The 14,387-nt window shown below is 33.1% G+C and overlaps 1 protein-coding gene across 3 annotated transcripts; it reads right to left on the reverse strand.

Annotated features, from left to right (window-relative positions):
* Positions 1 to 8,064: 8,064 nt before the first annotated feature.
* On the reverse strand, positions 8,065 to 12,098 carry LOC149160038 (transcription factor bHLH125-like). Of its 3 annotated transcripts, none has more exons than XM_089436601.1 (3): positions 11,431 to 12,093; positions 10,853 to 11,056; positions 10,476 to 10,757 (listed from the first exon to the last, which is right to left on the reverse strand). In XM_089436601.1, the coding sequence occupies exons 1-3, from the start codon at positions 12,034 to 12,036 to the stop codon at positions 10,662 to 10,664; spliced, it is 906 nt and encodes a 301-aa protein (XP_089292727.1). In that variant the 5' UTR covers positions 12,037 to 12,093; the 3' UTR covers positions 10,476 to 10,661. The 3 variants fall into 3 exon arrangements, with proteins under 3 accessions (XP_089292728.1, XP_089292727.1, XP_089292726.1); XM_089436600.1 differs by having other exon boundaries at positions 10,853 to 11,224; positions 11,431 to 12,091; XM_089436602.1 differs by lacking the exons at positions 10,476 to 10,757; positions 10,853 to 11,056 and adding an exon at positions 8,065 to 9,354 and having other exon boundaries at positions 11,431 to 12,098.
* Between the last annotated feature and the right edge of the window lie 2,289 nt (positions 12,099 to 14,387).

Raw genomic sequence — 14,387 nt, forward strand, 5'->3', positions numbered from 1 at the left:
TTTAGTCTAAAATATGGAAGAACATAAAAGGAATCTAGAGGTAGTACTGCAAACCTTCCGAGAACACGAGTTGTACAGCAAGTATAAAAAATGTGAATTTTATAAGGACCGAATTCAGTATTTGGGACACATCATTTCTCAAGAAGGAATAGTCGTGGACCCATGAAAGATCAAGACGATTTCGGAATGGTTTTCTCCCAAGAATGTGGAAGATATCAAGTCCTTTTTTGGGCTAGCTACCTACTACCATTGGTTCATTGAAGGATTTTCCCAAGTAACATACCCTCTCACCTCTTTATAGAAGAAAGGGAAATCTTTCCAATGGACAATTAAATGTCAAAACAACTTTGATCAGTTGAAACATCTTCTTACCACAACTCCCATCTTAAGGATTGTTTATTGAGAGAAATAATTTATGTTGTGTATAGATGCATGTAACGAAGGGGTCAGAGGAGTCTTAATACAAGAAGGCAAAGTAGTGGTCTATGAGTCTTGAAAACTCAAAGAACATGATAAAAAATATTCTTCTTATGATATGGAATTGACAACAATGGTTCATGCCTTGAAAATGTGGTGGTATCATCTACTAGAAAAGAAGTTCATATATATGATTGACCACAATATCTTAACAAGTTATTTTAATCAACCCACCCTAAATATGTGACAAGCAAGATTGGCTGCTTTTTTGAGTTAATTTATCTTTGACATTAAACGCTTGAAGGGTAGGGAGAATAAATTAGTTGATGCTTGAAGAACAAAGTCACATTTTTTATATGAAATTACATTCAACCAAGTTAAAACTAATTTTATATAACATATTGAAGATGTAAACCTAACAAATCTTAAGTATCAATTTTATAGAAAATGATGAGCTAATTTTTAGGGGTAGACTTTACATTCCTAAAGAGGAAAGTTTGAAATAAATAGTATTTAATGAAAGCCACAAGAGCCCTTATGTCACTCATCCTGGGTATCAAACTTTAGTCACTGCTTTGAGAAAATATTATTTTTTGCAGGGTATGAAATATGAAGTGGTGGAATATATAGAGAAATGAGTAGAATTCCAATAGACAAAGGCTAAGCATCAACATCGTATAGGGTTATTGTATGAATTATCCATTCTTGAATGGCAATGGAAGGTTATTACATTGTACCTTATTACTAGTCTACCTAAATCTAGATCACAAAATGTTTCCATAATGTTTGTAGTGGAAAAATTAAGCAATACCACATATTTTATACCAATGAAATCTACCTACAAGACATATCAGCTTGTTTATATCTTTATGAGAGAAATTTGTTGACTACATGGCTTGCCTAAAATAGTATTATCAGACTCAGATACAAAGTTCATGTCTACCTTTTGGAAGGCCTTTTCTACTGGATTAGGCATGTTGGTACAATTTAGAACCACTTACCAACCTCAAACAAGCAAACAAACTAAGAGAGTAAATCAAATTTTGGAGGATATGTTGTGAATTTAAGTAATGCAACAACCGAATAAATGGGAGAACTACCTGCATTTGCTATAATTTTCATACAATAACAACTACCATGTGTCCTAAAAAATGAGTCCATTCAAAATATTATATGGTTACAGATGCAAAAAACCTTTTAATTGGAGAGGTGTTAAAGACAAAATTACGTTAGGACCTAATATGTTGAAGGAAATAGACAGTATGGTGAGGAAAGTAAGGATGAATTTGCAAGCTCCATAGAATAGACAGAAATCCCATGTAGATCAAAGGTGGAACCACTTATAATTCCAAGTGGGATATCATGTATTTGTTCGGGTTAAACCCAAGAAGAACACCTTGTGATGGGTAGGTTGTACAAATCTAGGCCCCCATTTTTTTGGCCCTTTTCAGATTCTTTCCCTCATTAGGTCCATAGCTTACTAGTTAGCCTTACCTAGCCACATTCAAGTGCACAATGTGTTTCATGTTTCACTGTTGAAAAAGTATATCTATGATCCTAGACATACAATTCGTTGGAAAGATATACAAGTAAGTAACTGATAACTACAATGTATATGTGTAAGTTACTAATGATTATTTAAGGAATAATTAATAATGGCCTTTCTAACTACGACCAAGTCGAACCAAACGAAAAATTTTTGGTTGACCCGCTATGCATACTATATCAGAGAGAAGTAATGTTGCAGAAGCGAGACATCACATGTGTTAAAGTGTAGTGGAGGCACTTCAATTCGGAAGTGGAAAATTGCGAATATGAGAAACTTATGAAAAAATCTTAACCCAATTTGTTCTAAGGAACTAAGAAACGTCGGGAAGGTGTTTCACTCAGGCGGCGGGGTGGGGAGATGTAACATCCCCTAGTGAAACTTTAAGACATATCTTTATGGTTCTACTTTTATTACTGGTAATAATGAGTTAACTTCGTTAAAGATATGTTCTTGTTAATAAAACATTTATGCACACAAGTTCATGTCACAATATAATAAATGTAGCTAAGTCATAATAAGCCACATTAGAAAAGTTATGCGTAGAGGGCTAGCACCTGGAGGATGTTGGAATAGGTACTAGCAAGGTAGTTACCTTCCCAAACTATTCATGAGGAAGGGGATATCCTTTAAAAGGAAAAAGGAGAAAGGCCAAAAGGGGTAATGAACCCATGGCTACCAAGGAGATAGAAGAACTGCAAATTGAATGAGGAGCTACTATTCTTTAATGAATTTTTGAGCTGGTGGAGTGAGTAGAGTTCAAGTGTTTTTTGGCTCTTGTATTGACATTGTTCAGGCTATGTCTAGTTAGGACTATATTGGGACAAGAAATGGGCATAAATCTATTCTAATCCACAAGGTATGAAGTTGGCTCAAGGTAAGATGGACTAGTAACTGATCTCACTCATTGGGAGGAGCATATCTTTTTTCTGGCTTTGTGGCTAAGGGGAAACTAACAAAAATAACAAATAAGTACCATACTTTTCCTTTCATAAGTGACTTCACAAAACCATTTTATGTCCTGTCATTGATAAAACTTTGTAATGTTTTAATATTTTTGAATGAATAATCTGGAAAATTATGTGGAAGATCAATACTTTATTTTGTACAAGTGAATTTTTTTGGTTAAGTGTGTGAATTGTCTTTAGTGTGGAATTAAGAAACTAAATTATAGAAGGAGGTGGAACATTGAAAGAAAATTTCTCGGATTACTTGTTACTGGGTTAGACCCTAAATCGGTCGATATAGTCGATAGTCTGGGTTCAATCTCATTCTTATTTACAATGAACAGATAAAGAAAAAAAGTCAGGTGAATTCAATGAAAAAGAAAGTAAACGGATTAGTAGTTAGTTAAGACATGTAGTCTATTCATCAAACTGTATCATTTGGTGTTAGCCCAAGGTCAAGCTAGAACTCTAGCAGCCTTAGTCAATCCCTTACTTTACAAGAAACTAAAGTAAGAAAGATTCTTTACTCCATTAAGGAGTTGTATAATAAAGAGAATCCTTCTTATGAGGAATATCACTATGTACAGGAACACTGGAAATTAAATTAAATTATTTCTACATAATTGCAAACTGGTCATATCAGAAAACAACCTTCATTTTCAGACATATCCAAATCAAGAAAGAAATCAATGACATAAATGAGATATAACTTAGACGGTAAATGATGCACTACAGAAATTTAGGAAAATAAATCTCTGTAAATGATTTAAGATTCTTTGATTTTAGCATTTATTGGACACTTCAAAGCTTCCCTATCATATTTTATAATATATTTCTAGAAAAGGGTCTTCATCAAAGAATCATTAGAGAAGTAACAGTTGTTGGGGACCTCTTTTGTACCTATCATAGTAAAATAACTGAAAGAAATTAAAGGTATATTGCTAGACATATATAACATGAGTATCAATATCGACAACAACCCTACAAGAAGGGACTATCTTTTTCTTTACCATATCTACACATTCAAACGAGATAAATTTATAATTCCTTAATATACAAAACACATATGAAAATAAATTTTACGACAGAAAATTTAAAATACAAGTACACTTAACAATAAGTAATGACAAGTCAACCTACATATGGCAAGAAGCCACACATTATTAGAGTCAATAAATACGACAGCCAAGAAGGGAAATTTTTTCATAATTATGACAAAATAAAAAGGTAAGCATAGTGATAACCCAATTCCAAAGCTCGGGGTACGTGTCATTTAATCAGGGTAAACAATTAATTTTATAAGATACCAAAATTGATGCAGCTATCCTCTGGAGTGTAGCGGTCAAAACTAGGGGCCAACGTCATAAAAATTATCCAAAACAAAAATATACACACTACAGAGCCTGGTATTTACCATGGCCATTCGATTGTAGTCAGCCATTAAATCAAAACAAGTCTTTTCTTGATTTAACTGAAACCCATGGAAACCTTAGGGTCCAACCACCATGGGTAGCACCTTAAATAGAAACAACAGATACTCTTATATAACAAGAGAGGAATAATTGCACCTTGAATAATGGCGACAGGGGTGAGTCATGTAGCCGCCCAGGGTCATCGAAAATTCGAAGTGAAGACGAGTTTTCTGGGGTGCCTAGAAGCAAGCCACGTTGATTATGACTATAATTAAAGGAAATAGCAACTAAAAGACACCCAAAATAAAATTAAACACATTAATAGAGAAGTTACCTCTAACAAAGTCTGACCTCCTCTCCTGAGATCTATAGTCCTTGAAACCTGGTTCCACTATAATCCACCTTCTTTGTTACTCACTTAGCTAAACGATTGACTTGTAGGGAGGATAGATGGGAAACTCTCAATATCAGTAACCTTAATGATGTTGAGGAGAGACATTTACCTAGAAAGGTTACTACATACAACCATCAATTTCCAAACCCTTTTAAGAAGAAAATGGCAAGTAATTTCTACCAAAAATCAACCCTAATTTTAGAATTGGAGAGGCCCTATGACGAACTACGAAAATGAAAATGAGGAATAGAATGTTGTTGACTAGAGAGCATTGGTGGTTACTCAAACTGCCTTGTGCATCTTGATTCGTAGGATTGTTCGCTAACCCTTTGGGGTCATCAATCACAACCTTTGCAATCCCTATACTAGATCCTTGCCACATGGAAGTGGATTACAAAGGTTCGAGAACCCTCCACTAGTGACATGTAACACTCTTGGAAACTATAGGTAAAGGTTGATTCGCTACAAAGTTGAATTACTAAGGTTAAGTGTTAGTGCAAACCCTTGATACGAATGTAACCCATGGCTCTTTTTTTAAGCATGCATTTTAATGTTAAGATAAATGTAATCAAATGACGAGTTAGATAATAATAATAGTAATAATACAAAAATTACGAGTGACATGTTACAAAAAGTTTTTCATTGGTAGTAATGGAAGGGAAGGATAATGACTTATGCAAATGATAGATTACGTTTAATGTTATGGTATAAAAAGAACTTGTGGTCGATGAAGATTGAAGGAATTTCAACTACAGAGAAGAACCAGGTCACAAAGATATAATGTTCGAGGAATTATGGGTAGATCATATGACGATTAAATATAATAGCTTCTAGCTAGTTATGTTTTATGTAAGATGATAATTCTTTGTAATATTTTATGGAAATGTTCAAGGGATGGACTCCCTTACCATCATTGAGTGAGGGGTGAACAACCTCACAAGAGTTTAATAAAATTAAATATTTGCTAGTTTTTCTCTACGTGTTTTCCAAGGTATATCGATGTTCAATGATGTTTTTGTCTATTGTGCCATTCTAATGATGTTAACTCCTTGCAAGACATGGCATTTACATTATCAAGTTTGTGATTAACTAACCTAATTAAATAATGATGAAAATAATGCAAGGTTACATCATGAAGCTTATGGTGTTACATTGTAACAATGGTTGTTATGTTATGCGACTTAATATGTCACTCCTAAAGTTTAATTTATGTGATAAGAATATTTAAGGTAGTGGTCAATAAACAAATATGGAATGTTTAATTTATGTGATAAGAATATTTAAGATAGTGGTCAATAAACAAATATGGAATAAGCAATTCAAAATATATTTTAACAAATTCCACAATTTTTTCTAATCTTATATGTTTTTATGGAAGATTTACTTAGAAATCTTACATAAAGAAATCTTACATAAATCAAGATATTATTAGAACTTAACATTGAACTACAAATTTTATATACTTTTGTATTTTAAATCAAATAAAAAATTACAATAAATATAATTTTTCATCCCATATAATTTTTAAACATAAATTAAACATTTATAAAGTAATTTAAAATTTGAACTAAGGTAACTATATGAATCAAATAAATGCAAATTTAGAATTAATCTATATACCATATGAAATTTGAATTAAGAATACGTTGTTATTGAATAATGCATTTATAAACAAATATATAAATCAAAGTATAATTTTAAATCTTCAATTTTATTTTTAATTAAAAATAGTAATAATTTTCTTCCCAACAACGTCGTTAGATTTTTTAATGATATATTGAAAAAACCTAAAAAAAAATAATAAAAACATAAAATCTTATTACATTTCAAAAGGCTAAAATGTATTTTTTATTTGATTTTTTATATTTTGTATAAATATCTTCATTATTAATTCATTTTTTTTTATTTTGTATAAGTACTTTCATTATGAATTCATCTTTTTAATAAATATCTACAAGGATTTGAATCGTGATTGTTACAATTTTTCACTAACACTTTATAACACAAAAATCCCCAAGTGACTCGAGCTTGTGAGTTTCATTTTCTTCTATAAAAATATTTAGTGTTAATCCATGGTTTTTATTCCCTTTCTATCAATATTCTATTTTCTAGAGTAATATTAACCTATTTTCTAGAGTAATATTAACCTATGTAGAAAACCATTTGAAATAATGATGAAAATCCTAAATCTTTTTTGAAATAATTCTCCATAATTAATATAAATGAAAAATAATAAAAAATATTATTCTATTTTTCAAATTTTCCATTTAAAACTATCTCAATGAAATATCATAAAAAGTGACATAAATTAAGAAATATTATATATATAAATAAATAAATAAAGTGGCTATGAATTAAATTAACTTGAAAATAGATATTCAAAAATATAAATGAATATAACATTTTCTTAAGTTATTATTTTGAAATATATAGATATTTAATTGCATATATTTATTTTTATTTTTAATTCTATGGAATTATTTAACCTATCAAAATATAAAAACTAAAATATAACTTATAATTATATTTTTATATATTTTATAGAAAAATAATAATCATATGTATTTTACATTGAAGTTTTCTTATGACTTTTATTATATAAATGTAAATTTTGATAATCTTCATAGTACTTATTTTAAAAATAATTTATTAAAAAAAAATATTTTTAAATTATTTTTAAGATCTATAGAGAAAAATTGAAAAAGATAAAAATAAATTATAATAATATTATTAAATATTTGAAAATGGATGTAAAATTCAATTTCTTTGAAGTTAGAAAAATTCACAGGAAATTTATTTTTACTAATAAATTTTAAGAATTTCAAAATAAAACATCTATCTTTTTTTATCAAAATTGAAAATAATATGTTGAACACATATAAAGGAAAAAAAAACTTAATAATCATTATCGTTTTCCAATAGCAAATGATAATTACAAGAAACAACAAAAGAAATTAATACAACAATTTTTTGTCATTAAAAGTTTTCAGTTTTAACTACTTAATTCTATATTAAAAGCATAAACCGTCCTTAATAGTACACCTTATTAGTATCTATTCCAAACATTATCATTTCATTTCTTTTTTGTAAAATTGTGATCAATTGAACTTTCTAATATCTAATTCTTTAATTCAATATTACATATTATTAAGAATACACACTACATCATATTTATTTGTTATTTGAAAAAAAATATTTAAAAAATTATTTCAATTTAAAAAAATATATATATTAAAATGATTTTTTATTTTTTATTTTTTTTTATTTTTATTTTTTATTTTTTTCCTGCGTAAAGGCTACTTTTATTAAAAAAGAGAAAAATATATGTACAAAGAGATCAAGACGTCAGAGGGGGATGAAGCCATCCCTCAACCAGATATCCTGATACACAAAAACCCCTTTGACAACCATCCCGGGATTGAGAAAACTTAAGACATATTTTTCAAATCCCTTATAGACAAAAGTGTGAACCAGAGCTGTGATTATCACTACAGTACTATCGACGACTATGGCTTTACTAATAATCATTCTGCCATGATAGCCATATACAAAATTGGACAAAAACAATAGCTTTTCTGAGGCATGACCTCATACATTTCATAGGACTATAATGGTGAGTATCATTACTAAACCAGGAGCTGAAACAAAACAGAATTACCATTATCCAGAGAAGCATAACAGAAAGATGAAAAATACCAGAAGAGAGACTGCCATCAGTGGGCATTGTACCAAATTCATCAAACATGTTTTTGAGAGTCTAGAGCATCCCTTTCCACCTGGCTAGGAGAGCCCGTCCACGTGACGACCGCGTTGTCTTCATCTCCCATGTCGCCACCACCTGGAGGAGTTTCCAAATTCAGAATGCCACCGGGAGGATGCTCCGGCTCACCTGCATGCAAATTGCTGTGTACAGTCCACTGGAGGCTGAGGAGCTTTAGCCGCATTCCCCTCTTCCTGCATATTGTCACCATTGAACACGACGCCAGCCACCTCTCCCTGAAGAATGCTATCGTCCTGAGACTGAGACATAGTGGTATGGACAGAGCTGCTAGGCTTATCCTCCTCCTCAGCTAGGATCACTGTAATACTGGCTGACATAATGGGTTTATTGAGCCTACTATGGAATTTGAAATGGGTGGTTTGGAAGGAATTATGCGGGAAGGGCCTGCCATGATCAGAAGGTGGAGAGGATGGGGAGGATGAGGCCAGTGGAACTATATTCTGGGGGGTAGATTGAGAAGCGTGGCCACGATTGCCAGTGGTGCCTCCACGGTGAGAAACTCCACGACGTCAGACCATTTTCGAACTAACAGAGAGACCTGGGAAGCGAATTAAGCAGGACCAGATGGGATAGGGCCGAGAGTAGGCGGACTAGGCCGAAACCATATACGAGATGAGCTCCCAAGCGGCGAGAACGAAGCAGGGGTGTGGGAAGAAAAGCAGATGGATATAGAAGGAGCCGAGGAGGGCGATGGCATAAACCAAAAGTCGAGCCATGGATAAATCAACCTGCGCGAGCTCTCGAGCTGAGCGCGCATTCAATGTCGAATGCCTGACCATTATTTTGTACCGTGTAACATTCATTTCAAATGCGGTGGGTTTATGGGATCTGCGCCAGAGTACCAGGTGCAAGGACATCTGCCAACAGGGAGTAACTCCATCTTTAATGGACCACAATGACACCCACATCCGGGTTATATTAAAATCATATTATATAAACAGGGAAAAACTAAATATAAGTATTTCAATTTTAAAATACATGACACTTCATAAACCCATGCGCTGATAAATACTATGTAAAATCAGTTTTACATGCCATTATAATCTTTTATAAATATATATAACAAAATTGAATTGAAAAATCCAACTAAATATAACGAGTATTGTCTTTTAATGGGTAGGCTTTTAACTTCATATTAAAAACAAATGCTTTCCTCAAAGGAATTCCATCACACATTTTTAATTTAATATTAAATTTTATATTTAGTAAAGGCAATTTCATATAATCAAATATTGTATATTAATAAAAAAAATATAGATATATTTAAATCTATATTTTCCCCACCTATCCAAATACAGGAAAAAATATCACATCACCATTTTAACAAGAAGAAACCATTAGCTAGATCATTCCATGACCATTTGATTGCTTCCCTTTCAAAGGAATTATATTTAATAACAAAGAACACAAATTGATATAAAAATATAAAATACTGAATAACTTCAATGAGGAATAACTGGACAACACCTTCGAAGATAAGAAAATAAGCAGAAAAAATGCAGGAAATAAGCATTCATATATTCTGACAATTTATTCATTTGCCAATTTAAACACTTGTCTTTGTGGACTTGAAAATTTCCTTTTACCTTCAATGGATGGGCCAATAAAGTTTTCTCATACTCGTAAATCTTGCGTATACAGAGTTCTCAACAAAATAAACACCAAACATAAAATGGTTTGCAAACAGAAAATAAGCATTCATATATTCTGCCAATTTACTCATTGGCCAATTTACACACTTGTCTTTGTGGACTTGAAAATTTCCTTTTACCATCAATGCGTGGGCCAATAAACTTTTCTCATACTCGTAAATCTAGCCTACACAGAGTTCTCAGCAAAACAAACTATCAAACATAAAATGGTTTGCAAACATTCCTCTACCGTTCTGACATTCCAGAACTTCAATGTGTAAACACTTCATGAGGCAGATAATATGGACAGATGAAGAACGATAACAGAGAAAACCGTTTTAACTATAGAGGCAAACGTTTGTGTTCCTATATAGAGGAAAAAGTGTGCTTAAACATAGACTAAGTTTGTTTTAAGATTGATAATTTGAACTTCATGTCTGTTTTTATTTCCACCTCGTCTCTGACATCCTTGTTCGCGAAGCCGTGCGCCATTTTAACAGAAATACTCAGCCACAAGGAAAGCAAACTATATATTACTTTGTAACTGAAACTTTTGGAAGGTTGTCATTCATCAATTGATCAATTCTCCCCTGTAGGACAGCGGCATCAAAATAGCGCAAATCTAAGAGCTGCAGGGTTAAATTAGAAACGTTAAAGTACTTTCCGAGAAAAAAAATCCTGACAAGCATTGCAGATTCAGAGTTGTCATCCAATAAGAGATTACCTTCGAGTGAATGCTATAAAATACCCTATCATTTATAGCAGTAACAGTTGCACTCACAACTTCAACTCCGGTTTCTTCTAACAAGTTTAGAAGACAAGAGAAGGCGATCTGATTCTTGAATGTATTTACAGCAACTTGAATACCTAGACCAAATTTGCTAACCCTTACTGTCTGAAACTTGTCCCGTACATTGGAGGGTCGAGCCTGGGAGGCTTGCAGGTTTTTATAAATAGAGGAGCTGTTAGGAAATGGTTTAACAGTGACCGATAAATTTAGCAGATCTCTTTGCTTTTCGAGCTCTATTAGCTTATTTTGTAACTGACGAATGTGTTTAATGACTTCCAGCAGTTTGTCCGATAATGTGCATTTTCTCTACAAAAATTACAAACAGAAGTAGAACCATTACCCCTTTATTTCGTTTACAAACACAAGCAGAACCATTCCCTATTTTCTTTTGATTTTAATGCTTTTATTTATACGTTTTATCTACAAAAATGGCAAACACAAGTAAAACCATTGCCTCCTTTCTTTCCTTTCTATTACTTGTATTGATATGAGTGAGATAAAGAAAACCTAACCTTGCGATATTCATCAGGGAGTACCGATAACAAGGTTGAACAAAGCGCTTTCATCCTACTCCGCCTCTGCCTCTCCACCAGTTTGTGAAGATGAGCATTCTCAATACAGTCCTTGCTGGCCTCATTGTCATGACCTCCTCTTCTTGCAGCCGCCCTCTTTCCTCGACGGCTCGGCGTCGGTGGGAAAAGAGGGTTTGTGTAACTCGGCAAAGAACATACCGGCGAGCTACAGGTTAGGGTTTGAAATGGGTCGGTGATCTTGGCTCCGAATTTCTGCCAACATTGCGTGCTCGCCTGTGATGAATCGTCGGCAGCGGTCTGATCAAGCTGCACCAGAGGCACTAAAGAAGTTGTTCCGAGCAGGCCGTAATCATGTGGCCTGTTGGTGGAGAGGTTATCAAATATTACTGCTGCAACGGCATCATCATCATTAGAAGGTCCGGTCTCCACAAACTTCATTGATTTGGTGGGGGTTTGAATCTGATTGCCTTCATTAGTATCAGTATAACCATCATAATATGGAAAACACACTACTGCGGGAGAAGAGGAAGACGGACACAGCTCGTATGAATATTTATATGGATGGGTTCTCAGCAAATCTTCCATTTGCTCTCTCCGCCCCGGCGCTTGATAAATAAAGAGTCAGGACCAAATACCAAAGTGAAAATCCGAATCTTCAACTCTCTAATCCAGCTAGGTGTCTGGCTTCTAAAGGCGGATTTTTCTTTCCGTCCAGATTTGAGGGAAAAGTAAAGTGGAATCATTGCTGGTAACCACTGTACTGTTTCTCTGTAACTGTGGTAAGCCGCAAAAGGAACAGACGAACGAACGTGTTCAATGCTAAGCCGCAAAAGGAACAGACGAAGGAATGTGTTCAATGCTTCGCCGCATAACGAATCGCATTCATGCACATGTATTAACCCTAACCCTAGTTAATGAGCGTGACTGATCAGGATCATATTATTTTAGACCAATAATGTAAAGGTGTCCACTCATACTCGTCATTGTCATTAGTAAAGTAGATTATATAAGTAATGCGATTACAATATTTAATTTTAAAATTTATTAAAATTAAAGAGAGTGAGACAAAAGTTATATCATATTAATATTTCTAAAATATAAGATTCTCTTTAATTCTTAAAGAAGATCGGACAAAAATTATATTATATTAATATTTTATAAACATAAAATTCTAATTAATTCTAGAATGAGCATCTTATATTAAATATCAATGTCAATATATGGACATCGCCAATGTGTAAAACACTTACAGGGACCCATTCATTTGTACATTATTTACGCGCATAACCAAAATATTTCAAAAGCAACACACATGATTATGTTTAAGGTAATACGCATAAATCGTATACCATATGAAGGTAAAGGAAACACGTCAGGTCTTTTGATCAAATGAGCGAACCCAATCTTCTGGAACAAATAGTCTTCGCTGCTTCTCTTACCTGTACGCATTTAAAATGTGTTTTATTATTTATTTGTTGTTTTGCGTTAGATAATTCATTTTTGACTCGCACATTACTCATCTTTTCGTTTTTGATGGACACATTACTCATTTTTTTCGTGAAATTAAACTTTTGAAGTATAAAATTGGATATGCATCATACTCATTTTAAATAGGTTAGGTTATTGTCATGAATATCACGAGAAATTCGTTGGTGTGCTTTTAGTTTTTTGGAAAGTTTAAGTTGTATTATTCTTATGCAAATTATATATTTATATCTATTAATTGTCATTATGTCATATGTATTAAGTAGGTGGTTTCAATTTGTGGGGAAACCAAATGTTTTTTACCAACTACCCATAGAGTAATTAGTCCAAATGTAATAACTTTTTATTGTTGTGAAAACGTCTATTTTTACGTTGAACAAGTTTTAGTAAGTTTATTTGAAAGTCATGATGTACTGGATGTAAAAATAATGATGTAAATGTTGTGGGAAAGAAACACTTGAGTAAGAGATGATTGCCAAATCTCGAAAACAATAACCAATATGGTGGATTAGAGTAAAGTTCCTTAAAATAATTAGTTAAAGAAAATATTGAGAAAAATGGGCAGGAGCGAAAACTAGAAAAAATAAGTAAAACCTAGATTGATGGGTTTGGAAAACCTTGAAAAGCGAGACGCTACCGAGGAAAAATCTGTTGTGAATTAATTTATAAAATTCATTAATGTGGAAGCAGAGGGGCTACTGATTCTAGGCAAGGACATCTCTGCTCGGGGGAACCAAAGGTTGGTTCACAGTTGAGTGGGTAAGTGTTTTCCCAAGGGTATTTTCGAGCCAGAGTTGCTGGTTAGACGTGTTGTTTACTGCGACTTTAGAATATTTTCCTTTGTACATCTGAAATTTTGAATCCTTGAACGTTTTCTTTTCTATGAACTTACATTTTGTGTAATGACCCCATTAAATGTAAATGTGAATTTTACTATGGTAAAAGACAATATAGTAGTTGTTGTTTATGTTAAAAGAAACAAAACTGTGATAAACTACATGATTGAATAAATTAAATATTTTCTTGAAAGAAAAGAGATCAGTTGTAATAACTGATTGGAACTGCCCTCCCAAACAGGAAAGGTCCTGGATGTAGGGAGGAAGTTCTGTGCTGTTGGGACAGACAGAAGGAAAATCTTTTCTGAGAAAAAGAGAAAAGAGAAATACAAGAAAAAAGGTTAAGTCTGGTAGAGACCAGATAACCAGGCACAAGGTGCACAGATCTTGTTGAGGGCTTGAGGCCTGCAAGATAGCTCGGGGGAGAGAATTCCGTCTGGAAGATGGATCTCATGGCTGGGTGGACGAGCAGACTCGAAGCACAGGTGACTTGCTTGAGTATCTATTTGTGACTCTGGTGAACCAGGTACGGTTTCTAACCTCAGAGTCCTTTTTGCATTAAATAGGGAAACTTACAAATGACCCACAGTAGTTGAACAAGAAATGTGTATAGTT

The sequence above is a fragment of the Pinus tabuliformis genome, chromosome 5_2 (genome assembly GCF_031772625.1).
Source record: "Pinus tabuliformis cultivar Carrire ecotype Pingquan chromosome 5_2, CPIR1, whole genome shotgun sequence".
NCBI classification, from domain to species: Eukaryota; Viridiplantae; Streptophyta; class Pinopsida; order Pinales; family Pinaceae; genus Pinus; species Pinus tabuliformis.

What these genes read in the sequence shown, in the direction of transcription:
- LOC149160038 (XM_089436600.1), bottom strand. Translation starts at nt 12,036, where the DNA reads ATGGAAGATTTGCTGAGAACCCATCCATATAAATATTCATACGAGCTG. An exon ending in TCCCTGATGAATATCGCAAG is followed by an intron (nt 11,225 to 11,430) that starts GTTAGGTTTTCT and finishes TAATTTTTGTAG; the next exon opens with AGAAAATGCACATTATCGGA. An exon ending in TTTATAGCATTCACTCGAAG is followed by an intron (nt 10,758 to 10,852) that starts GTAATCTCTTAT and finishes TTAACCCTGCAG; the next exon opens with CTCTTAGATTTGCGCTATTT.